General features: G+C 49.8%; 11 protein-coding genes across 11 annotated transcripts; 6 read left to right on the top strand and 5 right to left on the bottom strand.

The window, feature by feature from the left end:
• Positions 1–3: 3 nt before the first annotated feature.
• N7468_009277 (RNA recognition motif domain-containing protein) lies at positions 4–870 on the bottom strand (the record flags this gene model as incomplete). The annotated part of the gene is made up of 4 exons (XM_058478573.1): positions 4–39; positions 164–337; positions 403–559; positions 638–870. The coding sequence occupies 4 exons, from the start codon at positions 868–870 to the stop codon at positions 4–6; spliced, it is 600 nt and encodes a 199-aa protein (XP_058326903.1).
• Positions 871–1,613: 743 nt separating this feature from the next.
• On the bottom strand, positions 1,614–4,998 carry N7468_009278 (uncharacterized protein; the record flags this gene model as incomplete). The annotated part of the gene is made up of 9 exons (XM_058478574.1): positions 1,614–2,057; positions 2,110–2,226; positions 2,281–2,409; positions 2,463–3,650; positions 3,704–3,856; positions 3,907–4,524; positions 4,571–4,665; positions 4,720–4,867; positions 4,924–4,998. 9 exons carry the CDS (start codon positions 4,996–4,998, stop codon positions 1,614–1,616), a joined length of 2,967 nt encoding a protein of 988 aa, XP_058326904.1.
• Positions 4,999–9,326: 4,328 nt separating this feature from the next.
• N7468_009279 (uncharacterized protein) lies at positions 9,327–9,847 on the top strand (the record flags this gene model as incomplete). The annotated part of the gene is made up of 3 exons (XM_058478575.1): positions 9,327–9,525; positions 9,588–9,641; positions 9,678–9,847. The coding sequence occupies 3 exons, from the start codon at positions 9,327–9,329 to the stop codon at positions 9,845–9,847; spliced, it is 423 nt and encodes a 140-aa protein (XP_058326905.1).
• A 360-nt stretch (positions 9,848–10,207) lies between these two features.
• On the top strand, positions 10,208–11,396 carry N7468_009280 (uncharacterized protein; the record flags this gene model as incomplete). The annotated part of the gene is made up of 5 exons (XM_058478576.1): positions 10,208–10,290; positions 10,350–10,569; positions 10,626–10,658; positions 10,712–10,997; positions 11,065–11,396. The coding sequence occupies 5 exons, from the start codon at positions 10,208–10,210 to the stop codon at positions 11,394–11,396; spliced, it is 954 nt and encodes a 317-aa protein (XP_058326906.1).
• A 138-nt stretch (positions 11,397–11,534) lies between these two features.
• Positions 11,535–12,875, bottom strand: N7468_009281 (fungal specific transcription factor domain-containing protein; the record flags this gene model as incomplete). The annotated part of the gene is made up of 2 exons (XM_058478577.1): positions 11,535–12,794; positions 12,843–12,875. The coding sequence occupies 2 exons, from the start codon at positions 12,873–12,875 to the stop codon at positions 11,535–11,537; spliced, it is 1,293 nt and encodes a 430-aa protein (XP_058326907.1).
• Positions 12,876–12,980: 105 nt separating this feature from the next.
• Positions 12,981–13,388, bottom strand: N7468_009282 (fungal specific transcription factor domain-containing protein; the record flags this gene model as incomplete). Its single annotated transcript, XM_058478578.1, has 1 exon — positions 12,981–13,388. One exon carries the CDS (start codon positions 13,386–13,388, stop codon positions 12,981–12,983), a length of 408 nt encoding a protein of 135 aa, XP_058326908.1.
• Positions 13,389–14,202: 814 nt separating this feature from the next.
• On the top strand, positions 14,203–15,229 carry N7468_009283 (aromatic alcohol reductase; the record flags this gene model as incomplete). Its single annotated transcript, XM_058478579.1, has 3 exons — positions 14,203–14,238; positions 14,314–14,727; positions 14,780–15,229. The coding sequence occupies 3 exons, from the start codon at positions 14,203–14,205 to the stop codon at positions 15,227–15,229; spliced, it is 900 nt and encodes a 299-aa protein (XP_058326909.1).
• A 546-nt stretch (positions 15,230–15,775) lies between these two features.
• On the top strand, positions 15,776–16,987 carry N7468_009284 (aspartate-semialdehyde dehydrogenase family protein; the record flags this gene model as incomplete). Its single annotated transcript, XM_058478580.1, is given in 4 exon segments — positions 15,776–15,806; positions 15,868–16,125; positions 16,181–16,465; positions 16,476–16,987. The coding sequence occupies 4 exon segments, from the start codon at positions 15,776–15,778 to the stop codon at positions 16,985–16,987; spliced, it is 1,086 nt and encodes a 361-aa protein (XP_058326910.1).
• Positions 16,988–17,342: 355 nt separating this feature from the next.
• On the top strand, positions 17,343–18,599 carry N7468_009285 (40S ribosomal protein eS4; the record flags this gene model as incomplete). Its single annotated transcript, XM_058478581.1, has 5 exons — positions 17,343–17,356; positions 17,541–17,678; positions 17,749–18,033; positions 18,193–18,478; positions 18,546–18,599. The coding sequence occupies 5 exons, from the start codon at positions 17,343–17,345 to the stop codon at positions 18,597–18,599; spliced, it is 777 nt and encodes a 258-aa protein (XP_058326911.1).
• Positions 18,600–23,258: 4,659 nt separating this feature from the next.
• N7468_009286 (uncharacterized protein) lies at positions 23,259–24,823 on the top strand (the record flags this gene model as incomplete). The annotated part of the gene is made up of 3 exons (XM_058478582.1): positions 23,259–23,846; positions 23,992–24,390; positions 24,461–24,823. The coding sequence occupies 3 exons, from the start codon at positions 23,259–23,261 to the stop codon at positions 24,821–24,823; spliced, it is 1,350 nt and encodes a 449-aa protein (XP_058326912.1).
• Positions 24,824–25,629: 806 nt separating this feature from the next.
• Positions 25,630–26,139, bottom strand: N7468_009287 (uncharacterized protein; the record flags this gene model as incomplete). Its single annotated transcript, XM_058478583.1, has 1 exon — positions 25,630–26,139. One exon carries the CDS (start codon positions 26,137–26,139, stop codon positions 25,630–25,632), a length of 510 nt encoding a protein of 169 aa, XP_058326913.1.
• Positions 26,140–26,217: the final 78 nt, after the last annotated feature.

Below are 26,217 nucleotides of genomic sequence, written 5' to 3' on the forward strand. Positions count from 1 at the left end.
GTTTCACTGTGGATTGAATGTCCAATACTCGGCGGTGGACTATTGGAGGTGAGTTTAAATTGGCAATAAAGGAAATTCCTTCAGCGTCGCGGCTGGCCGTTCGCCAGATTTGAGAGAGTTGAAAGAACGGAATGGTGAAGCGGTATGGCAACTGAGAAGTCACAACCTTATGCTTTGTATGAATGACCTGGATTGGGATTTTGAAAAATAGGAATATTTTCCGCTGCCTTGCATCGATGACCAGCTTTGGTGATGCTGATTCCTTGAAGGAAGACAGTGGACAAAACGTAGACGCTCCGAAAAAGATGCCAAAGTCGATCTTTACAAGTGGCAGCTCCTATACATGAAAAGAAAAATTAGCCTTCGATGTTTATTAAAACTGTCAGATGGCTTGTCACGGACAAACTCTGCGGGGTAGAAAACCCCTAGCTGTACGGGGCTGGGTACAGCCAGTGGCTGGCGGTTGAACTCGATGAAGAGAGAGATGGCAGCAATGCGGCCACTGCGTGCCCTGATCACATATGGTCCACGAGTCCAGAAGTCCTCTAAAGGAGGAGGCCTATATAGGTGTATGCATTAATATCAACACAAGTTCAGGACGTTCGCTACGACTCTGAAGAGTAGTAACTTAACTCACCGAAATCGGATCCTCCCCCGCGACGATCGTTCGCCATGTCTGTCATCCCAGATATCGATTGCCACAATCGACCCTTCCTTGTGAAAGGCATCCCATATGTCCTTGGTGTTGCACTCTCTAGGAATCCCCCGGAGGCTAATTGCCACCGACTCCCAGCTCCTCCATGTCGTCCACTGAATGGATAGGGAGTCTGGAGAGATCAAGGTAGAAGAAGCAACCACGGTGGAATCCATTATGAGAGGCAAAGGTGGAACGGGGAATGGACAAGGAGAGAGCTTTTTTTTTCAAGGCTGGCGCTGTATTGGGTGACCCTTGGGACGTTCGGAAACCTGGATGAGCAAGGCGAATTCCACGTGGCTTACACAGAAGCTCGTTTGTATCGAGGACATCTCTAGGCCTCAGGGAAAGGGATTGTGTAGGTAATACGAATCTGACGAAATGATTAACTTATAGGTGAGGTGGCGGCCTCCGTATAGTGACGGCTTATTCCGTAGGGTTAGCAGAGTCCCCTCCAGTAGTGTGAGACCCAACTTCAGTCAAGCTCACTCACTCAGTGAGCCAAGCAAACAGATAACATGAGACGCAAATATCTCAATTAATTCAATGAATGTAATGACGGAAGATTCTAGTTTACGGAAAGAGCAGTCTATCCTTCCAAGGGGGTTCTCACGCGCTGAATAGGGCTGCATTATAAGTATTGGGAAGGATTTTGACCTCAGTGTGCTTTATATTTAATATCTGCCATGTGACAGATAGGGTAATCTAGGTGAAGTATTAAGCCAGTTTCTTCGCTACTTGATTCATGGCTTCCACTATTATGAGGCTGCTTGGTCATGGGATCCTGTGAACGCTGTACTTGAGAAAATAAAGTCTCTGGGAGAACTCCAGGTCCATCGCAAGATCAACGTTCTGGAGATGATTTGCCCCCATCACGTCTACCTGTGGCCGATTCGACACGGGTTGAGTTGACTTGAGTTCACTTGATATCGATTTTGCGGGGTTCTTGGAGCTGTTGGAGCACATCTCTTGAAGAGGCTTCCGAGGGGAAGGGGTTTGGGGGCTTTCGGTGCTCGGGCCCATTTTTTTTTCTCGGTACTAAGGGTGTCTTAGGAGGCAGTAGCTGGTCTAGGTTGGTTGAGAGGCTGTTTCCTTTGGGTCGCTTAGGACTTCGCTCTCGGGGATCAAAAGCCATGGTATCAAAAGACTCTGCTAGGTGAGTTTCCTCTTCGTCATAGGCTTGCTTCCCAGTATCCCTTGAGCTTTTCCTCTCGGAACTTTTGGCCCGTTGATGCTTGCTTGATGTTGCGGGTATTTGCTGCTGAGGGACAAACCCCATGACGTTCATCAGACGCCCGATGTGCTCTTGCGCTTCTGAGAATTCTCGAGCTTTGGCCGCCCTTTCATCATGCAACAACTGAATCTATGGGGCAAGGTTAGCGGTGGCTTAAGAATACTTTTGACGGGAAGCCTACTTTGCGCTCCAACTGGGCAATGTGTTTGTTCTTCATTTGAACTTCGTTTGCTGCGTTGTGTGTGGCTTCATGCATGGCTGAAAGTAGGCGCTCGTTCTTCTCCTTTTCATGCTCCAGCTTTAGCTAGAAATTAGCAATCTGTCGGAACCCACAGGCCGGGCCTAGACGTACCTCTTCATGGACCTGGTTGTTTTCAATCCCATGCTTGGCCTTCAATTCTCCCATTTCGAGTCGACTCTTGGCTTCCACTTCTTGCAAAGTAGAGCGGAACCTCTCAGCTTCAAGTGTTTGTTGCTCAGCCTAGTGCGTATCAGCATTGTATCTCCTGTTGATCTTTAATGGGACAATCCCACCATTGTTTTCATCGTCTCCATTTCCATTCGCATATCCTCGGCGTCGGCTTGATGGCGCTTGATTTCATCTTCTTTGCGAGCGCTAACACGCGAGCTTTTTTCAAGTTGCTCTTTCAGCTCAGCTACTTCATGTCGCAAAGTGGTAGACAAGATGGCTTGCTCCTTTGCAGCATTGTCTAAGGCTTGTTGTACTTGTGCTTTCTCGGAGTGAAGTCGATGCACCTCTTCTTGAAGATCCTCGATTTGATCATCTTTTTCAGTGGAAATTGCAATCAAGTCCAGCTCCCGAGTTCGGGCCTGTTCTTTTTCTTGCCGAATAATCTCTTCGCTGTGGTTGGACTGCGCTTCTAGTTGGCTTCTTGCGGCATTAAGCGACATGGACAGCTGTTTTATTTGGCCAGACATAGACTCCGTATTTTCTTCCTGGTCATTTACTTCCTGTCTCAGGTCAGACAGCACTTGCGCAGCCTCCTCGAGTTTCTTCTCCAGTTGCTCTTTTTGGCGCAGAAGGACCTCTGTCTCCAGTATTTTTCTATCACACTCGGCTTCTGCGAGGCGTAGAGGGGCTTCGACTTCGTAGCACCGGCGCTCCAGGTCATAGCAAACTTCTTCAATCTTCTCCATCAAAGTTTGGTGAGATTCTTGAGCATTTTGCTTGAATGATTCTGTGATGCAAGTACGCCAGTCGCGAGGAACTTGCGAGGACGGAAGGTTCGGAAGGGAGTTCAACGAGGCTTGGCCTCGGAGGCTGCTTTGACAAGAGACTGAGAATCGGCAGATGCCATTGCTAAGGGAGCTCGCAGATCGGTCAACAAAGGCTTTCATCATAATTACACCCTGATCATCGCCACTGCGGGTCAATACTGCTGCGAAGTAGATTTCAAACAATGTTAGCAAGATTTTGTTTTGCAGCTCCACTTTAGCAATATGGCAGGTCTCTAGGCCTTCACATTGCGCCTGGCTTGAAACGATCGGGAAGGCCTCAAGTATATTCGCAATAGTCTGCTGGGTTGAGACCGAGTCCAGAATTGCAGAAGATAACACAGGAGACTTTGAATTTTGAAGCCCTGAAAGAATCATCCCGGACAAGTGGAGATCAGATAGGGAGTTACGGTCAGGTAAGGCGTCATTTTGCACAGCCTCAAACACAAATCTTAAGAGGTGGTAAATCACGGATCCGTCCGTTTGCTAGAACCTTGTGAGAAGCATATCTCACGCTATTCTCAACTGAGGCAACTTACAGTCACTGACTCCGCTAGCCTTGGTATGAGATGATGGGGCATGACTCCCATCACCCCTCGGCTACCCTTCGAAAGGAGCACATTAAGGCCAAGCTCCCGGGTATGGGAAGGCAAATTAGCGACGGGGAAAATACATAATAGGAAAGCCACACCCTGAGAATATTTTAGCAGACCTTTCAGGGTGACTTAGCTCCCAACCTTACCATCATCTGGACTTCCTGATCGAGGTCGTCTCTTGCTACTTTCTCACATAGTTTGGCGATCTTCGGCGAATTTGTAGACATCCAAGCCTGCTTTTGCTCCGGATCAATAGCATCAGCGATGCAAATAGCGAGTCGGATACTTTCGGCCGCTTGGGATGGAGCTAAGTTGTTGCAGTTTACTGAGCAGGCCAAAATGACACGGAGGACAACCAAGTCCAATGTCTTGAGACCTCTCTTTGGTCCGAAAAAATGTTGAATATTAAGAAGCCAGGACGGGGCCTCTGGTCCGTGCTGGTTGCCGATGTTCTGGCATTGAGGCGATACGATTCGAGCAAAGGTCGCTAGGCATAAGAGGTTGCCCATATGATCATCCAAGTTCCGAAGGGCCTTCGTGAACTCCAATTGCATTTTTCCCATTACTTCTAATGGAATCTCATGGCGTATGAGCAAAGAGCCTTGGAGGCCATTCATAATGCTGTGCAGAGGAAGGACATTTTCAGCGCGTGGTTCCTCTGCTACTCGGGAAACAAGCATTGTAATGAGGTCGGCAATTCTCATCGGTGGAATGAAGCCTGAAGGTAGAGGCTGAGAAAGAATTGTGGTAGACACAGAGATGTACTAGGTCTGTTAGCTCAAGTCGAGGAGCTAATATGAGCGCACTTACTTCGGGATCTCCGGTTCCAGCAGCCCTCTCGACGAAAGCAGCCAATGTCGCTGGATGTCGACGGAGAAACGCATCTCTAAAGTGTACCTCTGAGCCTTCATTTTATCAGTTGTATGGTCTTTGGCGTCTTGGAAGTCACAGCATCTCACCAAAAACGCTGAGCAACGGAAGGGCTATTCGCGACCGCGATAGTGCGTCAACCAAAACATCAACTAGCAAGCCGACCTGACATGGCTTCTGTGTACTCCAATATCGAATTTTTAGTCTGGCATCGGTCTGCACAAGCGCATACAAATCCTAAGCAGAAGTGTTACCATGGGTACATTGACGCCAACAACAAACCTCCCACGCACTTGCAACGACGGAACATATGGCGCAGTGACAACGCGCTCAACCTCGCGCACAAGGCGTGAAATATCTTGGGCCATGTTCAAGAGGTCTGCCCAGGTGTCGCAAGCGGTCTTGATAATCCTCTATTGCCTTCAATTTAGCACCATTTGTGGGTCGCGGCAAGAACGGGATGACTGGGGGTTGCTGCGCCAACGGCCTGAGGTCCCTTCTGCCAATCATATCTGTATGGCTCGTAGGCAGCAGCGTCGATCAGCTCGATCAAACGTGAACTCCAGCAATCGAAAATACATTTAGAAAGTGTGAATCACAGTCGTGCCAGACTCGAATATGGATCCCCATCTTATTCGAAAGACAAACGTTGATAAATGGATTGTTGCCAATCCTGGACAAATTGCTCCTGATATTATCAATAAATTGATACCTCTCAACAAGGTCGGTTTCATGGTCTAGTGGTTATGACGTCAGATTCTGAAGTTCTCTTCTGAATCACTTCTTCTGAAGAGCCCGGTTCGATTCCGGGTGAGACCTCAATTTTCTTTTTGACCTTTTTTTGCTCGCTCATTCCTTCTTTCGCCTTTCTACCGACCACCTATCTATCCATACTTCTCATTCCTTTTGCCTTCCGTTAATTTTCTTTTTCCTCATCTGTACTCCAAAATCGCCCTTCTCAATGCCCTAGCGTAGCTACTAATATTGGCTTATCAAAGACAGTTCGATCGCTTGCTAGTTAATTATCATGGCCAGCTACTGTCAAGCAGGGATTTGGTATGATTTTCGGCCAGTCCTCTACCCGCAGAAGCAACCAGTACCATTCTGACAGCTGTGTTGTGCAGGGGAGCGGCTTTTGTTCTGATAACCAGAAAGCAGCTTCATGTCTTAGTTTGGATAGAAGCAGATGGCTGCGCCGCAGTGTATACGTTTCAGCGCACTGAATTTGAGAATGCTCTTGACTCTGGATGTCTGGCGCTCTCACCAGAAGGGTGTTGATAACTTGAGTCCTTCTGGCGACCTGCATAGTGACCAGCACACTTAAGATATTTTATGTATAACTAAGTATATTGGTTAAGCGAGCATCCTCACTTGGTTTCAGGTTCCAGTCATGAACCAGGGATCAGGAATTTACGATGGAATTTTCAGATTGCATTTCACAGGTACCTGGGCGCCAAACCTTGGGAGAGCGGGGACCACGGTGAGATTGAAGCTTTTGAAGAAGAATCCCACCGGTGTCTCAAGCGAGATTGTCTGTGAAGGAATTTTACGAAAGACCTCAAGTCACTCAGCTCCCTGAGCACAATTTGAGGGATATCAAGGAATCCAGCAAGCTGCCAGATCCAACGAGTTCATAATGTGATTTTCACTGAGACTAAATGGCCTGGCTGCGACACCAACTCGTGTTGCTACATCCATGAGAACCTCCCCTCTTAGAATCTTGCTGCCGTACTATGCTGCTGAGCGGGCTTCTAATCTCCTATCACTACCGACACCGCTATTTTGTCCGTCCTCGAACGACTCATCAGAGGAGCCAATTGCTGCCAGAGGACCTGAGCAAGCGTCTTTAGGGGCCGACTCCGAGTCAGTGTAGCTTTAGGATTGGACCTTCCTTCTCCCACGTCGCTTACTACATGTAGAGTAAACGAGAAGGACCAGGATCAAAAATAGTGACATAGGCCAGTAGTTAATCAACAGGGATATCAACGCTCCTGGTGTTGGTGTCTCCTGTAGCCGAATAATCTAGCAGTTACTCATTACTGCCTACTTCTCAGCGGTCCATCTTTCGAAGGAAAATGCTGGTTGATTTGGACGGACCAGAAGTGATAAATCCCCGCTATTCTTTTCTCCATCAAAGACCCTTTCCGGCTGGCGGGAGCGAAATACAAGCCGGATCGACTTTACATGGGCGATTGCTGGCACAGTCTCTAAAGTAACTGTGTGACGAGCCTTCGATATACCCCAATAGGTCTGGTGATAGGCTCAGAGTCTTCATTGCACATGACTGTTCGAAAGTAGATGGGTGAAAGGAAAGGAATGTTAGCTCCCAGCCTTCCCCGGTCAAAGTACTACTGGCAGTTAACGGTTTGGATAACAGAGATGAGAGTAGGCCAAAAATAAGAGTCAAAAAAGAATCATATTGAGGTCTCACCCGGAATCGAACCGGGCTCTTCAGAAGAAGTGATTCAGAAGAGGAACTTCAGAATCTGACGTCATAACCACTAGACCATGAAACCGACGATGTGGACACAGCCAAATTTTTCGATCCACAAACCAAGATGTGTTCTGCCTTCGCAACCTGGGTTCCCTGTATTGGACATAAAGTCAAGAGTCCCCATGCACGATAGCCGTGGTAGAGTGCGGCACTCGCATTTACCCATACAGGCCCCGATTGCGAAAGGGTATACCTGGCCTGCCACTTCTTTTCTATTGCATCCATTCCATCTCATCATACCATTGGTAATTGATTCAGTATAGCTGTGGGCCTTTGCCATGGTAAATATAGGAACCTATGGGCAAAATAAATGGTTCGTACACAAAAAACCGAAATTAAAGGTGGCTTACATGGCCCGGCGACTGCAGGAAATGCATGCTGGACTATCATTCAAGATGTATGTACTAGTGGCGTGTGGCGTTGGGTGTAGCTTGAATAAACAGGCCTACTGAGAAAAGGAATGCCCGCACACACTTGTGCATGTGTCGGCCCTTGTAGCTCAGTTGGTAGAGCGCAGCACTGTAAGGCCTTCTGCCAGCTAAAGTTCTCAAAAACCACACTAACGAAAATAATAAAGTGTATTCATACATATGATATGCTGAGGCCTTGAGTTCGACTCTCAACGGGGGCATATGTTTTTGGCGTTTTCTTCTTTTGTCCCTTGCTTTGGACTTTCTGCGTTTCCGAAACGGTATAGTAGCGACTTACAACCGAACATACATTCTCTATCCTCTTTTTATTTGAATGCATATGTCAAGGCACTGCTCGGGAAATCGGCGCACTCAAGTTAGTAATTCAGTCTAATAACTAACATTAGAAAAAGGTGCGATGGGGATGTAATAGAGGTAAAATTGCCATGTAATAGAGGTAAAATTGCCATGTACTCAATCTGTAGCTAACTCTACGCTGGATCCTTTCGGGCGATCGATCTCAAGCTCTCGAGTGGTTGGTGGACCGGGTTGTATAGGGTTTGAGTGAATGTGGACTTGAATAAAGATTAAGTGGTTCTTTCGCTGAACCAAGAGATACCAGGTTCCTGCTAGGCGGAGCTGTTAAATGTCTCGGTCTAATCTGGCTATGTTGGTTGCTTAGATACGACTGCGAACTCTAACTATTGCCACATAGTGACGGACATATGCGCTACGAAAGCAACGTAGTACATGTACTAGAGAGCGGCAGAAGGACAGTGCAGCCCGAAAAATGAAGTACACTTATGTTGGTGGGAAGAAGAATAGAGGGAAAGGGTTTCAGACAAAAAAGAGAAAAATAAAATTGAGGTCTCACCCGGAATCGAACCGGGCTCTTCAGAAGAAGTGATTCAGAAGAGAACTTCAGAATCTGACGTCATAACCACTAGACCATGAAACCGACCTTGTTGAAAGGCACTAATTTCTTGACAATATGAGAAGCAGCTTGGCCAGGATTGGCAGTTCGTTCGCCCCGGCTTTTGCCATCTCAAAGAAACTACACAGTGTAGACCAGACATTACAATGACGCCTGGCCTGCTGAATGAATAACAGGTTTCCAAGTCCGCATCATATCTAACTCCCAGTTTGCCTTGGCTGCACTAGTATATTACCACGGAATGACCAAATTCGAATTTTCATTTCCATAAATTTGTCCTCTGGCGGCCGAGCTGTCGGTGCGATATATATAATGTGGTCAATGCAAGACGAACTTTCGCATTGCCCGCACTCTTTGACTAGGGACTAGTAGTGTTATTGACACCCTCGTGCAATAATACACTAGATCAAGCTATGATTTTCAAACGTCCAAAGGCCTGGAATCATCGCAGCGGATGTGTAGCTATCACTATGCCAGTAGCTCGATGCATTTCTAATGTTCGGAGGCGATAACACTCCAGAGCCGACAGAACGCAGTTCCGAATAGACAGAATCGGCTTGCTGGCCGACATCGGGCAGGATCTCGTACATTCCGGGGATGACCCAGCCCCCCCAAAGCGCGCCAACGTGGGGAGTCCAGCCTTCCCCGCATATTCCTTTGGAGGCTTGGCGATCATCCCAAGCCTTTCTCGCCAGCTTCTCCATGATCCCGGGCGATCAGTCGGGGTTTGCCGAATACGAGAGAATTTTCAGCCCCCGCCATTGACTTACACTGACAAATTTGTTCGTGCTCTGTGCAATCTCGCTTTCTGAACATCCTTGCTTATAGAGACCAATTCAAGGGCCGAGCGGAACCGTAATGACCGGCATGGATTCTGGACGGTCGGAAAGAGACGACCATTTGGCTCACCAGGAGATGCAGGAGAAGCTGCAAGCCTGCCAAAGTGCAAACTCGGTAGGGGTTACACTGGCTGAGCTCAGCAGGATATTGCGCAAAGTCGATCTTCGTGTAATTCCAACCTTGGCGGTTTTGTACCTCCTAAGTTTCCTCGACCGAGGTGGGTGTTCAAGTTTAAGCAAAAGAGCTCTTGGCCGCGCGACCGCCGCTAATCTGCGCCAGGGAATATTGGAAATGCCAAGATCCAGGGACTGGCTACAGACCTGGGTTTGGAGGGTCAGCAGTATAACTGGTGATTATGTCCCCTTTAAGTAAATCAGGCAATAGCTGACGCTTCCAGGTGCCTCACGGTGTTTTTCTTTCCCTACTCATTCCTAGAGCCATTATGCAACTTGCTGTTGCTTAGATTGAAGCCTAGTATTTGGCTTCCATCTATTATGGTAGCATGGGGGTATTGTGCTCCATCCAGTGACCAGACGTGATTGGCATCCTAACCATGATAAGGTGTTGTTATGACCCTGACGGGACTGGTCCAGGGCTATTCCGGACTATTAGCTGCTCGGTTTTTTCTTGGTCTGGACCCCATCATATAACACAAAGCGAAGTATTAGTCTGATTACTTACTTATACAGGTCTAACGGAGGCTGGTCTCTGTATGATTGCGACCCCCAGTCCTACCGACACATCTAACTTGGCTATGTACAGTCCCGGGCCTCGCGTTCTACGTATCACTGTGGTGAGCTTCATCCTGCACTTCAATAGCTCTTCTGAAAGCTCACGAAGCTAGGTACCCGCGGGAGAATGCTCAATTTAGGCTTGCTCTGATTTTTGCCTCGGCCTCTATGGCAGGTGCATTCTCAGGGCTGCTGGCTTATCTAATTAGCATGATGGACGGGGTTGGCAAGCTAGAAGGCTGGCGGTGGATGTATGTCTCGTTTCTCCAAGAAATAGAGGTCCAATATGCATTAACAACCACCGTCCTAGATTTATACTGGAGGGCCTTTTGACAGTTATTGTGGCCGTCGCGTCCTACTTCTTTGTCTGGGATGAACCCGCAACTGCAGATTTCCTCTCGGAAGAGGAGAAGATGGCTCTTGCCGAGAGCTTGAACTACGTTCAAATCAGCGCATCAACGAGCGCACAAGTTGGGAACGAACACTCTTTCAAATGGAAGCACGTATCGTCGGCGTTGCTGGACTGGCAGGTTTGTTTAAGAATATTGACTTTGGACTGTGACTAGGTGACTGACTTGGTAATCAGCTGCTTTTCCACTGTATGAACTACTGGGGAGTGGTAAGTTTCTAAGCGTGATCGTCTTGTACCACGGTCTAACGTGTGGTATCTAGGCGGTCGCAGTATATGCATTATCACTCTTTCTCCCGAGCATCATTGCCGGACTAGGTTACTCCAGCGCAATCGCTCAGCTCCTCACAATTCCAGTCTACGCAGCTGCTACGATATCCTGTATCTTGGTAGGATACTATTCAGATATAACCGGCCAGCGAAGTCTTTTTACCTTTGGCTGCTATACTGCTGTGATTGTTGGATTCATTATGGCAGTTGCCCCGTCTGAGTTCATGCCTGGTCTCACATACGCTGGATGCTTTATCGCTGCATGCGGAATCTATCCTGGTGAGTACAACTGTAACCTTTAACCTTTTGACGTGCCGCAGAATAAACATAATAACATCCATCGCAGCTATCCCCGGTCTGCTAGCTTTGTCCTCGAATAACTGGGCCCCCAATACAAAACGAGCTGTGGGATTAGCTATTCAAATGGGATTCGGGTCCATGGGCGGTGCAGCAGCATCTAACTTCTACAGAAGTGAAGATGCACCGAGATACAGACTGGGCCATATTCTGGTCCTGATATTTGCTGCGATAGGGTTCTCGACCACGATTGTCTATTATTTTATTTGCCGCACCTTGAACGCAAAGAGAGACGCAGATGCAGACCGGGTTTATCAATACACGTCCGACGAGCTGGCTAATATGGGCAACACCGCCCCGAGCTTCAGATACAAGCTCTAGCCGACCCTCAAGACTTGGATCACTCAGAATTAAGAAAGCGAAAAAAAGAAAAAAAGAAAAAAAGAAAAATAAAAACAAAGTCTCATTCTCAGCATTGGAGCTAGACGATGAGTTGTATTTTGCAAGAGATAGTACCGATCATAACCATGACATAGCCATGTTCTGTTCTGAATCTAACACTTGAAAATAGCGATCGAAAAGAGCCGCGCTCCACTGACAGGATGTTCCGGTCGTAGGAATCGAGATATCCAAAGGGTCTACGCTAGAACCAGGTTCCAGTACATTCGCACACGCCTCTGTCAATTTGCCTTGTGAACTCGCCTGAACTCCCATCGCATCTGTTGGCTGGGGATTATACGTCCCCCCCGTAATTTCAGATTGCAGGTTCAAGTCGCCAGCATGACCTCCACCTAGCCCAGCCTCTTCCACTCGTGTCGATAGCATCATTGACGGTCCTCCAGGGCTATCAAATTCAGTCGGCAATGGGCCGAATTGAGCTGGATTATCGCGGTACATCTGTCTTGCCGAAAAAGCATGCGAGCGTAGACCCTCGATCTGTTTCCATCGATCATCGAAGACAACTTCGCTATGATTCCTCCAGTACTCGTATATATCCTCTGCTGCTTGCCATGCGGAGTCGGTTGTGCTACCCGACGGAACCAGAGATAGATTGATGAAGAGGTACGTCAGAGCATCCCACTCCACATACGTTTGGAAAAGCCAGAGCCATTGCTTTCCATTCTCATAACAGCGAAGTGCGCGGGCACTTTTCAAGATTTCCACGCAAGTGCGCCGAAACCCTTCCTGGGTTATGATATGCTGGTTCTGTCTGGCCTTTGGTTTGATCACGTTGAGCTTGAGCTTGGCAAGGACCAGCCGACTGGAAGCTGCAGTAATGTAATCCACCGGAATATCATGATTGCAAAGAGCTAATATCTGCTCCTCAATCTTTTCTCGGGCTATATCAATCTCATCACACTTTTCTGATATCGATAAAACCGGATAGGCATTCTGTTGACAGAAACTGTCTGAGAACATGATTCGGCGAACGAGAGTGCTAGTATTGTGTCTATTGAGAGTGAATAGCATCTCTGTTCTTTCTGAGCTTGATTGGCGTATTTCACTCATTCCGGGATGGAGATTCAAATCATTGATGCTCAGCGGAAGCCGTGTCGTAACCGAGGGCTCTGATATGCATGGCTCCAAGCCATGGTCTTCGGCATTTCGGACATCTAGTGTATACAGCTGCCACCAAATTCGACGCCGCATTTCACTCTCGAAGGGAGAAAGCATTGAATTGCTGTCAATTTTGTCCAAGCCATTCTTTTGGGCAGTTTTGATAGCGAGAGATGTTAGATGCTTGACATCGGGACCCCTCTTGTCGAACCTTCCGCAGATCTAAATTCTGTTAGTCTCGTTGAAGAGTTTCAGTCAAGGAGCTCTTACGATGTAGATTGTGAAAGCTTGAAGAAGGGTCATATCCGTTGACTGTAGAAAATCAGCTGCTGTGAGGGATTTCTCCACCCTAGCTCGATATCTATAAAATTTAGAAGAATGTACATGCGGCGAAATGTACTAGTACCCTTACTCTCCGAGAATTTCTTCCCTTCCTCTGCCAAATTCATGCCAGCACTCATCAACTGATGTAGTGACAACCGCAGAGTAGCATATAGAACCTATCAGAGCTTGCATTTCGATACCGCCAGTAACTCGAGCTGTGGCGACATCTACTATCTTTTGCTGGGTAGTTGGGACGTGGATCATCTTCAGAACAGGATCCACTCGCTCCAAAAATCGTTGCCATAGTGATAATATAGTTGTCGTGTGGAAGGAGGCTTCACTACTAGAAGTAGTATTGGTGCTCGCTGGTGTGTTGAGGGAATTCTTTTCAACCACCCTGAACGGCGAGCTCCGTGGACCCCATTGCGTAAAGCTGCCATGCTCCTTGATGAGGGTTACTATATCATAATAACAGGAACGGAAATGTGCCATTTTCTTACTTCACCTTCCCGCTGCCTCTGAAGGTCAGCTCTGCTCTGGGCCAGGGGTTGCGAGAGCGGACTTGACAGCACTAGTTGACTGATCTGAGATAAACTCCGCCCAAAAGTCTCTAGATTCTGTTCAATCCTCTTAATACGAGAAAATACATCCGTGTCGGTAATAGAGGTAGAGGCTTCTTGAGTGACATGCCTCTCCCTGGAATGCCTTGGTGGAGGGTAGCGACAGTCGATTCCGATCTTCACGCAGTATGAACAGGGGTGAGACTTGTCACACTTGATCTTGCGGCGATGGCACTCAAGGCAGGACCTTCTCGATGATTCTCCCGTCAGCGCCATATTCTGTAGGGCCTATCAATGGCTTAGTATGATACAGCCAGCATCAAAACGAACGTGCTGAAAAAGTATGCTGCGTTGGTTGGCCAGGGCGGAGGTGCGGAGGTGCGGAGGTTCGAAGTCCGCAATTTCTAAGCATCGGTTGGTTTTTTTGAGTTCCCCTTTTTCGGATCAAATGGGGCGAAATTGGGTACGCAGCATTTATGATTGGCTACAGCGGACAAGCCGCCGCTCCTGACCGTCGTGCTCAGTCATCATCCCTCATAACTAGTTCCAAAAGCGATGCACGCGGTTATGGAGTCCTCGGGGCCATCAAGGTTACTATACCAAGTCATGGATCAAGTTCAGACTATAAAAAGGGATAAATATCCCATAAATCTGGTCTCAATAAACTCAGAAATCATCTTGAAAGCATAAGCGGACCTTCAACTCTCTCAAGTACATCTCTTCCAATACCGAAGCAGCAAACAACAATGGCTTCCATTTTGAAGAACGTGGTGATCATCGGGGTACGTTTTCACGAAGGCTCTTTTATGCCCAGTAAAGAGAAAAAGTAAAGAGGAGAAAACTAACAAAATTATAAGGGCGGCGGCAACATTGGCAAGATGGTCTTGGATGCCCTTGTTTCTTCCGGTCAATTCAATATCAGTGCCATCCAACGAAAGGAGAGCAGTGCAGTTTTCCCGTCAGTGGTCAAGACAATTAAGTCCGACTTCTCAGATGCAAGTCTCGAGGAGGCTTTCAAAGGCCAAGATGCTGTGGTATCCACTGTGGGAGCCACTGGCTTCACCGAGCAGCAAAAGTTCGTGGACGCGGCTCTGCGTGCCGGAGTCAAGCGGTTCATCCCTTCGGAGCTGTCTGCTAGTAGTGAAGATGAAGCTGTGATCGAGCTCCTGCCGCTTTTTGGAGTGAAGAAGAACCTCATTGACTACCTCAAGAGCAAGGAGTCTGACGGACTCTCGTGGACTGGGATTGCTACGTCGGGCTTGCTTGACTGGGTAAGTGGTACTATGTACTCTGTATCTTGAGTATTTCTAATGCGCCACTCAGGGCCTTACTACTGGCTTCTTGCAGTATGATCTTCAGAAGCATACTGCTGTTATCTGGGACTCTGGCGACAAGAGATTCACCACTATCAATGAGAAGGCTCTTGGACAGTCTGTCGTCTCTGTCCTGCAGCACCCAGCGGAGACTAGCAACAAGTATCTGTACGTTGCCTCGGTCGAAACTTCACAGAACGAACTCTTGAGGGCCTTGGAGAAGGAAACTGGCACGAAATGGTCTGTAACTCGTGTGAAGACCGATGAGGTAGTCAGCGAGGCTCAGAAGCAACTTGCAGCCGGTGACTTTAACGGTGCCTTTAGCCTGGTCCGCGCCATGGTGGTTGGAAACATTCCTGGTCTCCGTGCAAACTATGTGAAAGACACGGACCTTGCCAATGATCTGCTCGGATTGAAGCTTGAGACTGTTGAAGAAACTGTAAAGCGAGCGTTGTCGTAGTAGCCTTTGGACTGAGCTCGAGTTCTAGACTCCTTACTAGGATAATGACCCGAATCTAATCCATCTTCAAATTCCGGAGTAAACTGTCCGACTCCGGACCACTGGCGGGGCTTCAAAACTTGTAGTGTGGCTGTTGAACCAATAAAGTAAGAGAAAATTTTGGCCGATACAGGTGGGTGACTCAGCGACCAGCGCGGGGCGACATCACCATTCGATCGCGACTCGACCAGCAATTCAGCTCATCAACGTTCGATTGGTAAGTACATTTGGATTTCTTGCTTGTTTCGTGGTCCTTGTGGCATTCTGAGGGTCCTCTCAAGTAGTTAAGTCATCCACGCGCACTTGTGGTTCCCTGCAACTAATCATGCGGGGTACCCAAGGGTTGGCTTAAAATTGACTCATACGGTCCCCTGATCCCCTGGTCGTCCATTGCATATACTTCGATTCGATTTTTTTTTTTAAAAAAATACCAGCAAAGCAGTTATATTCGATAAGTCCGCTGATCCGCTCGCAGTCACTCTCGATCTCCTACTATCCTAATTGACGATGGCGACGTCATTCCCTAAGAAGAAGTGCGGTATGCTACTAGTATAGAATCAATTCTGCATTGTTTCCGAATACTAATGTTTCTGTTACAGGCGTCTTAGGTGCCACGGGCTCCGTCGGCCAGCGATTCATTCTGCTGCTGGCTGACCATCCCTTCCTGGAGCTCCATGCCGTGGGTGCCTCCGAGCGCTCTGCGGGCAAGAAGTACAAGGATGCCGTGAAGTGGAAACAGTCATCTCCCATGTCAGAGAAGCTTAGCAACCTTGTTATCCGTGAATGCCGGGCCGACAAGTTCGCCGACTGTGACCTTGTCTTCTCTGGTCTGAACAGTGATATCGCCGGAGAGACTGGTAGGTCCATATCAAAGTAAACATGCGATAGACAATAGACTGACAAGCCTCACAGAGATGGAGTTCATCAAGGCAGAGATTCCTGTCTTCTCTAATGCCAAGAACTACCGCAAGGATCCCATCGTCCCCCTGGTGGTTCCGACTGTGAACCCATCGCACATGGACTTGATTCCTCACCAGCGTAAACACTTCGGTCTGAAGAAAGGCTTCCTAGTGTGCAACTCTAACTGTGCTGTTATTGGTGTTGTCATCCCATTCGCTGCTCTGCAAGCCAAGTTTGGACCTGTTGAGCAGGTCGAGGTCTTCACCGAGCAGGCTGTCTCCGGTGCTGGATACCCGGGTGTGCCCAGCATGGACATTGTCGACAATGTTATCCCCCTATATCAGCGGCGAGGAAGACAAGCTAGAGAACGAGGCCCAGAAGATCTTGGGTGATCTCAATACCGAGGCCACCGCATTCAAGGAGCAATCCGATCTGCGCATTGGCGCTACCTGCACTCGTGTCGGTGTGACTGACGGCCACATGGCATTCGTGTCGCTTCGCTTCAAGAACCGCTCTACCCCTAGTGCAGAGGAAGTCAAACAGGCTCTGCGGGAGTACAAGTCCGAGGCCCAGAAGCTCGGCGCCCCCTCTGCCCCCAAGGAGGCGATTAAGGTCTTCGACGAACCTGACCGTCCTCAGCCTCGCCTCGATCGTGATATCTCTGGCGGATATACTGTGAGTGTGGGTCGTGTTCGCGAGGGCAATCCAGGTGGTTTTTTCGACCTCCGATTCGCAGCCCTCTCTCATAACACCGTGATTGGTGCTGCAGGCTCATCTATCCTGAACGCCGAAGTGGCCGTTATCAAGGGTTACATTTAAAATGTAGATACCAAAAGTGCGATTTTGAAGCGTCATTCAACACAGTTGTATAGAAATACATACCAAATCATCAAATCCAGATTCCCCTGCTAATTCTAAATAACTATTAACCTGCCACAAGTCAAATCTGTAATCGAGTCCTTTGCGCCCGGGGCAGGCCATTTTTCCAATATGTCCGTAATAGGAAGGTGGGTCCCGCGACAAATCATATAACCATCCTAATTAGTATTTTATTAGGGTAGGTTACCGAGAGGTCACGGGACGGCACAGTAGCTAAACGAATTTCACTATCCGTGACCCGTCCCTTTCTCCATCGCGATTTACCGTCAACCACAACGCCGACAAATCCGACAAAATGGCTCGCGGACCGTAAGTGCCATGCCTCCTCTCGCTCTTGATACGCCTGCAGCAATGATCGTGAATACGACGGCCGACTCTTCCTATCGGCTTGATTCAATCGTTGGCCTCGTACTTCGACCGTCGCGCAGCGGACCAAGAGCGGGAAAAAAAATGAGACAGGGAATTGGGGATGCTAACCAGGATTTCTTTGCAGTAAGAAGCACCAGAAGCGCCTCAGCGCCCCCTCGCACTGGTTGCTGGACAAAATGTCCGGCACCTATGCCCCCAAGGCCTCCCCCGGTCCTCACAAGCTCCGGGACTGCCTTCCTCTGATTGTCTTCATCCGTAACCGGTACGCTACACTCTTCCATACGATAATCCGCCTAGACACAATGATAACAGTCCAACTAATTGTTCGACAGTCTCAAGTACGCCCTGAACGGTCGCGAAGTCAAGGCCATCATGATGCAGCGTCTGGTCAAGGTTGATGGCAAGGTCCGCACCGACACCACCTACCCCGCTGGTTTCATGGACGTCATTTCCCTCGAGAAGACCGGCGAGCACTTCCGTCTCATCTACGACACCAAGGGTCGCTTCACCGTCCACCGCATCCAGGCCGAGGAGGCTGAGTACAAGCTGTGCAAGGTCAAGCGCGTCCAGCTTGGCAAGGGCGGGATCCCATTCTTGGTTACGCACGATGCGCGAACGTGAGTGCACACTCTCCACAAGTTCCGTGTCATTCAGTCGTTGGACCAAGCTTTGGTTGATCGGCGGAGGACAATAGAACAACCTGTTCCCTTTTCCCAGGGAAACAGTAAGCCCCGAACCCTTCAGAACTAGGTTTTGCTAACTTGCGCTCCTTACAGTATCCGCTACCCCGACCCCGCCATCAAGGTCAACGACACCGTCAAGGTCGACCTTGCCACTGGCAAGATCACTGACTTCGTCCGCTTCGACAGCGGTGTTGTTGTCATGGCTACCGGTGGTCGTAACATGGGTCGTGTCGGTGTTGTCACCCACCGTGAGCGCCACGATGGTGGTTTCAACATCGTCCACATCAAGGACGCCATTGACAACACCTTCGCCACCCGTGAGGCTAACGTCTTTGTCATTGGACAGGACAAGCCCTGGGTCTCCTCCCCAAGGGCAAGGGTGTCAAGGTAAGCTTTTTACTCCTTCGTATTTAGTACGCCCTTCAGTATGCTGACGTTTCTGATAGCTCTCCATTGCTGAGGAGCGTGACCGCCGCCGTGCCCACAACCTCGCCAACTAAGTGTAATTACACAGGGGTGCTGGGTCTGTCGGTTATCCTCATACAGAGGATAAAAAAAAATCATTAACCAAAATAGTAGCTGGGAAATGTCTCGTCCTGCTTTGTGGGCCTGATGTATCGAGCCGTAGATTCGAACCATAGCAAACAAACAGAGACGGGTCTACCTCGTTTCCGAGTGACATGATACCTTTTAACGTTACCTTTTCTTGAATGATTTCATGATCGTATTCTTCCATTGAGTCTAAGTAAGCTCTGGTACCTACGTACTTGTCATATCATCGTCCTGGAAGCAAGCATGTGCACTCAACAACGCCTAGTATCTACCAGGCAGAGTAGTATAACTGGAGGTCTTTCGATGTCACATTCACATGTGTACTAGTACCTGTCGACCTTGACACTTAGGCTCCCACGAATTTTCCCCCGTCCCGATAGCCAGGCATCTGAGCTGAACTTAAAAGTTCGTGTTGCTTAAGGAACTTGAAGCCGTGACACTACTCGCAACCACTATTTACTACGAGTAACATTGAATGTCCTTGATCTACTGCCTCACGATTTTGTTCAAACCATCTCTAGACCCCACCCTCGAATCTCCTCACCAACAGCGCCTTAAACTCAGCAGGGGAAGTTCAGTAGGGTTTTCTTTCTTCGAAGCTAACCTACCGACCCTCTCCATCGGACAAGGCGGTCAATTAATTAAACTTTCGGCCCTCCCGAGGTCCTAGCTCGAAACATAAACCGACCTTTGACACTGGGGCAACACTCCAGCTGCTCCAGCTGCTCCAGCTGCTTCAGCTCAGGACCGCCCATCAAAACCCCCCACCCAGCAAGCAGCGTGTAGACAGTAAACCCTACCTGAGCCCAAAAGTAGCAGGAGGCAGTGCTAACAGCCCACCATCAAAAATGGTAAACAGCCTTAAATGCACCGGAAAGAAGCAATAACGCGGGCGCGCAGACTATTGGCTCGCTCCCATCCCAGGTCCGACATGCTTCCCCAGACCGCGGCCCTGCATGCAAGATCGGCTCACGGGCTGGAGACACCAGCTTTCGCGGCTCATCTCACTGGCTCGTCACCCTCGAAACCTCCCAGCCATGCACCACATGCGGGGGCCTGGCGTCGAGATCGGCAATGTGATGCATCAGGGCCCGGGGTTTGATGGGGCTTGGCGTGGGGGAGGGAGAGAGACTATGCGTTGTGAGCGCAAATCCGTTGCCCTATGGCGTAGGAGCCCGGGGGCGATGATTGCGGGATCCGCAAAAGTCCCTGCATTGTATACGAGAACCGGTTAGCGGAGGGAGGTTACTTGGTGACAGGTTGTTCGATCGTGTTCCATTGACGTATTGAGATGGTGGTATCACTGAGGACCTTCGGAGCCCCAATACCTCTCGTTTCCCTTATCTACATATGCGTGGCTTCAAGGGACCAAGGGAGAGATCCTTATTGGTACATCACGGGGTAGATGTTTATATTTCGTATAATTGCTTTTGTTTCTCGTTCCTTTTTCTCCGGTGTCGGAGCGCATGCACGAGACTCGCTAACCAGCTGCATCCGTCTGAGTTGGCACGCCAGCCTTATTTCTCGCAACCTCCACCCGGAGAAGTTAACCGCTTTGCAGAAGCCGGCCTACTGGAATCTGCACATTAGCATAGCATCCGCAGATTTCTGGCATTAGCGAAGATGCAACGTGCGTACTTTTGTTTACGCGACCTTTTGTCACAGAGTTTTTGACTTCGGACCATTTGAGAGCCAGTGCGAGTTCCTTGCGTGGTGATGGTGGTAAGTGGCTGGGAAGCGCGCAGGGTAATGGCAGGCGAATTAGGCTGCTCCGGAATTCCCAAATTCAATAGCCGTTTTGATACTATGTGACCTGAGACGTGGTACTAGTACGACGCATAGTTTTCTCTGCAGGGTGTTTCGAGGCGTTGGCGATCATAGGCCCCCCCTGTCTCATATGTGGAGAGGAATCTCTTTCGCGCTAGCATGGGCATAATTCCTTTAATGGCCTAAGGAAAGGGATGTTTCAGATCGATTTGCACGGCCGAAGTTACATTCAAAGCATTTGTGCCGATGAGCCAGGGCCCCAAAGGAATAAGGTATTGGGGGGGGAAGGTTCTCCACTTTTGAGGTGTAGGTGTAGACGGGACAAAGTCCTGAAAGAGGGTCCTCTGCAACCTGAACGATGGCGCTGCGGGCGCGGGTGGCAAAAGGGTCTAGAACGGTTCGTCGCGAGAGTCGACCTTTGGAGTCGCACCGGTGCCCTCCTGCGAGATGAGCCGGTGGCTACGAGATACGAAACAGGTGTGTGTAAACAGCGATTTCCTGGGAAAGTTAGATTTCATATATACCCAAGACGTCAAACTCAACTACCACTGCCCTGGTCTCCCCGATCCACTGTAAGTCTTTGGGACAGGAACAGGTGGATCTAGATCTCCGTGTTTCCAGTACCCCGGACTTGGGTTCCCTGGAACATCGGTCAAATTCCTGGACTCTACCTTCACGTGGCGGCGACGTCTTGCATTCGCCACTTGAACGACGTGGTTTACACTGTGTACGTAGACTAGCTCCACAGCCTGCACGGATGGACCCAGGGTATCTGAGAGAAAAGATTCCAGCGGTGAGAAGTGTACGGCTCGGACATTCCTAGGGATTTAGGTCCGAGGAAAAGACCAGGCAAGTAGCATGGGATACATGATACATGGTGCCACCTGGGCAGGCAGGATTATGATTACTATCAGCAATAAACTCGCCCGGTCCGCGGACTTGGGAGGAGGGCCTCTTATCGAAACCTGCAGAACACCGGGGCGATCTATTCAGGGGCGAGCTTACGGGAGTTTCTGACTGCTCCAATTTCGGGGACCACCTTTTTTCCTCTTGAGCCTCGGCGGTGAGCGGGTCTTCCCTCCGCACTGGGCAGACCGCAACAATCAGTGGCGATCGATCTGGGGCGTCCAGCGGCAGAGGTTGGGCTGGAAAGGCCTTGATTGGGTCAGCTGGGAAGCCTGCCATTCCCTATGATTTCATCGCAAGACCGGGAGAGAAACCTTGAGGACTCGCAGGTCCCCACCTTGATTTGAATTCCACCATGATCGTCCACGCACCCCTCGCTCCGGTTAGGGCGATTGAGTTGCTGGCCCACTCATGTATCGGCATTTGTAGTCATTGGCGACCACTCGGCCGATCACCTTCCTTGACCTGGCAGGTTCTCTCTGCACCGGCGGATATCCACTATACAACTAATCAGCGGGAAGGACGCGGATGGCGGATTGCTAATGGCCCATTGCCGATAGAATGCACGAAGAACAATGGCGGAGTCCATAGCCGAATCCACCCCGACGGCTCGTTTCTTCCAGGTCCTTCTAAGGTATTGGATACTACGCAGTAGTGGGCCAGGGACCTTAAAACCGACGAATACCAGTGTACGTAGACTCCGTAGTTTAGGCGGTTCCGCCTCCCGGGAAATAAATGATGACATACTTCTTACTGTATCACAATAATGGGAAAACCCCCTTCCCCCTCCCCCTGCCATCCACTAACGTAACATGCCTGGCGACAGGAACAAACTCGAGTTGACCGACTCCTAAGGTTCTTGGGGACTTCCAGAAAGACGCAGAAGGTTTCATGGGCGACCGCGTCCCAACCGATTTCCCTGTCAACTGAAGCTAAGAGAGAAGCGTTCTGTCGAGTTCTGCATGCCACAACTCGGGAGTCATATCATCAACTGGTCCAGCCTGCAGCCCAAACGGGCCTTCGGCATTGAACCAGATTCAAGTCGATCCGATTGGGACCCAATACACTTCGAGATACCGTGCTCCGAAACTCATTCTTAGCAGTGGAGCAAGTCCCTTTCCAGCGGATCTGGGGCTGGTTTGAAAAAAAAAAAGAAGAGCCATACGTGTTTGGCCAAGGCCAATCATTCCCGCTTTTGACTCCCGCTCTAAAGTCTACAACATGTACAGCAAGTCAGAAGCTGTACGGACGCCCCGAGATCGACTAGTAGGGCTTCGACAGGCCTAGAGCTTCCAGATAGGCTTAGAGGTACAACTCATTGCGCTTTTATGAGTCCAACGTGGCGGAAACGGCGACAGGGTTGAAGGAAAACCGCTCCAATCAACCGAGTCCCTTCCGGATCTCCCGAGGAGAACAATAAAATAGAAAATAAAACCCGTCTTTTTTTTAAGTTTTTCTTCCTTGGATTTTCTTTTTTTTTCCCATTTCCCTTTCGGGCCGTCGTCAATCATCTTTCCTTTTGGGGGGGGGAGGGGAGGGGAGGGTAATTTCTTTTCTGACTCTTATCCTTTTCCTCTTCTAATGAAATAACCCTCCATCTCCGTCACCGGCTCCATTTTTCTCGGAGCTGCCGCCACCACACCTGAACCTCGTCCTATAGTCCAATTTTTTTTTCCTATTTGAATTTCCTTTCAGCTCTCTGCATACCTGCCTCGCAGGGACCTCAATCAGTCTTGAATCCATTTTACCCAAATGCGTTGTCGTCGGCGACTTGAACCTGGTGGTGTGGTGACCGTTTAAATATGCAATACTCCGACGTGGAGGAGTCGCTATTCCAACCACCTTTAAGCAACGTGTATAGGTCTGGCACTCACTCGCCGGTGGCCAGAACCGATATGTCTCGCAGTTTGCCGACCCAGCCAGCCCAGTTAACTATGGCGCTGGATTATGATCAGTCTTACAAGTCTCTCTTCCAGGCAGGCCTCGAGGTTCCTCGCTATGTAGTCAACAGCTATCGATGGTGGGAGGACGAGGCGATGACGGTCATGTGGGCCTTCAACGTGGCCGAGATAAGCCTGGTGATTCGCTTTTCGCTGTATCAGATGGGGGACTTACCGCGGGAAATGTTGCGCCGGCGTAATGCCAGCGCCATCGATACTTTCTTGCACAACCTGGCTGACCCGAGAGAGCAGCAGCTCCTCAGCACCCTCTCCCATGCGCAGCGGGTGGAGGAAATCCTGCGTCGGTCGACAGTGCAGGCTCAGGATCCGGTGCCATGGGGCTGGTTCCCGCCATTGCCTGGGCACGGGCTGGAGCCCAAAGCCATCGCTCTGGCAATCGAGACAGAAAGCCACTTCCACTTCAAGAGAATTGCCTTCGAGGAGCTGGTGAGGATCTCTTTGGGATACTCTGCACCATCGGTGGAATGGTTCATGTCCCAGCATACTGCGTTCTATTGTTACCTGAAGGACCATCTGAAAGCTTATCCGGACGAGTTCCCCCTTTACATGGAAGTGGAGAAGGTAAGAGTGAGATTCTAGGCTAATCTGGGTGCCCAAGCTAAAAACCGTTGGCAGTGCCTTAGGACGAAGAGTCCCTTTGCGCGGCGTGCTCTCATGACCTGCTTATCTGATATTAAGCCCGATTCCATCAACTCTATGGCGCCAGCAGCTCCACATGGTCTCAGGATTCATTGCCGGCCCTATCCAGCAACTTTTCCGAAGCCAGCCTCCGAGTTTGATTCCTATCCTAAAGGTATTTAGCGTGTTGGCGGTACGATTCCGCCGGCTATACGTCCATGTCCCCAAAATGAACTGGTATACTCCGTTCGATACTTCTATCCAGTTCTTGGAAGATTTTCTCGGCTCGACATCCACAAATGATCTCGCGCGCAGTATGACTGCAAACGACGAGAAAGATTTCTCTAGGTTGACCTATGACAGCCTCCTCTCCGAAGACGCCTACGTGAGGCAGCTTCTTGCCAATTGGCACAATTTGAGCATCGCTGTTTGGGAATGCTGCTCAGGATTACCGTACTCCATCCCCTACCTGCGGGACTGTGCGCATGTGAGTTTCCCTGCTCCGTATATAGCCATGTATATCTAAAACTGACCTACAAACCCTCCCCCTCTATCAGACCCTCTACTCTAGACGGAACTACCATTCCCTGACGGCAATGCTGGAAGGTATCCACCGATACTCCATTTCCACTGCCCAATCCCGCGGCCTCAACAGTACCCACGGCGGCATGGTCGTAGTCGACCCCGTGGTCTTCCAAGACGCCGTCTTACTCCGAAGGCCAGACGACAACTACGCTGCCTACCGCCAACATTACGCCGTATACCCCGGCGTCCCATTCTCCTCCCCATCTCCGCGAGAGCCAGAAGTTTGGCCCGGGAGCTCTCCAGCCTTTGCTAGAATATCTGCAGATCACTTTCTGAGATCACTTTCTGAGATCATTTTCTCAGGAACGCAAGACCCTCCGTTCCGGGACCGGTGAGAGGTTCTTGAGCGGGCCGCCTTTGTGTGGCGCACTTAGTTGCAGATAATAATGCTATCATGCCGGCAGAGAGTTTTCGAATTTGTTTGTCCAGCCAGACTCCAGCCGGACTCCAGCCATTAGCTAATAGTATGGCGATATGATCAGGATCTGCCGGTGGGGGAGAGGGGCTCGTGGCTTGATGACATGGTGATCTGCGTTCCGCGTTCGACTAGACTGCTCTGGCTCTGAGTCCAGGCTCTGTATTTTCGCGATACCCGAATCTAGCATCCGCAGTGCTGAGGCGTTGGGCGTCGCATCATAATCTGTATGAAGAAGGCTTGTGCTATGCTTTTTCTTTTGCTTTTAATTTTCACCTCTCTTATGGGTTGGGTTTCGCTTCCTTTTCCTTTATTGGTTCCTTGTCTCCGCGGGTATAACATGCTCCTATTAAGACCTGTCCATGTAACTAGCTGATCCAGTCCGGCCGTGTCGCCACCCAATTAGACCGAAACATCTCACGACTATTTTGAAAATCCTCCGAGGCGTTCCTATCACATCCGATCCACCCCGGGATCGAACAACAAAGAAAAGCCACCGCATGCCCCCAATCTAGAGCAGGATGTGCAAGAGATGATGTACAACGTACCTATACGCCTAGACCCAACCTAGAATCTCCAATGTGCTGACTACCCCAAGCCAATTCCTGAACAGACTCGTATTAAAGAACAAAAAAAAACAATATCTCCAAACCCTGGTCCCTGTAAATACCTTAGCAGCCAATCCCGTTGGTCTACCAATACGAGACCCAGCAGTACCAGTAATCCTCACTCCATCTTCCCTCCCGCTTTAACCACCCTGGCCTCTCCAAATGCACCAGAGAAATATACTAGCCGGTTCAGAAGTAGGAACGCCGTGAACCCGATATTGCCCCATGCGAGCGCATTCCATGCGCCCACATCCATATAGGCCTCCCAGCCCATAGCCACGTAGGTCGCGTAGAGGTGGCCAACGTCCGCGATGGCGCAGGCGATCAGGTAATTGCGGGCGACCCTAGGCTCGGAGGTAGAGTGTAGCACCCCGACGCCGACGAGGAAGAGCAGCCCGTACAGGTTGGCGAGCTGGTAGGCTAGGGCTACGGTAGAGGGGTGCTGGGTAGCCGGGGCGGCGAGGTGGTAGGCTTGGCCAGAGATGAAGTAGTTTAGGTCGACGATGGGGGCGACGGCGCCGCTGATGCTGGGGAGTTTGTTAGCGGTGTGGGTCGGGGGGGGGGGGGGTGTGAGCGGGCTGGGTACAGGGAGATGGGCTCGATGATGCCAAAGAGGATATTCGGCCATGTTGGGAACACGGTTGGCATTGTTGCGGTGTGGGTTTGGGGCTGTGGTTTGTGGTGTCTTGGTTCGGTTTGCGATGGA

The sequence above is a fragment of the Penicillium chermesinum genome (assembly GCF_028974085.1).
Source record: "Penicillium chermesinum strain IBT 19713 chromosome Unknown utg000007l:1.0-2695246.0:1.0-2697696.0, whole genome shotgun sequence".
Lineage (NCBI taxonomy): Eukaryota > Fungi > Ascomycota > Eurotiomycetes > Eurotiales > Aspergillaceae > Penicillium > Penicillium chermesinum.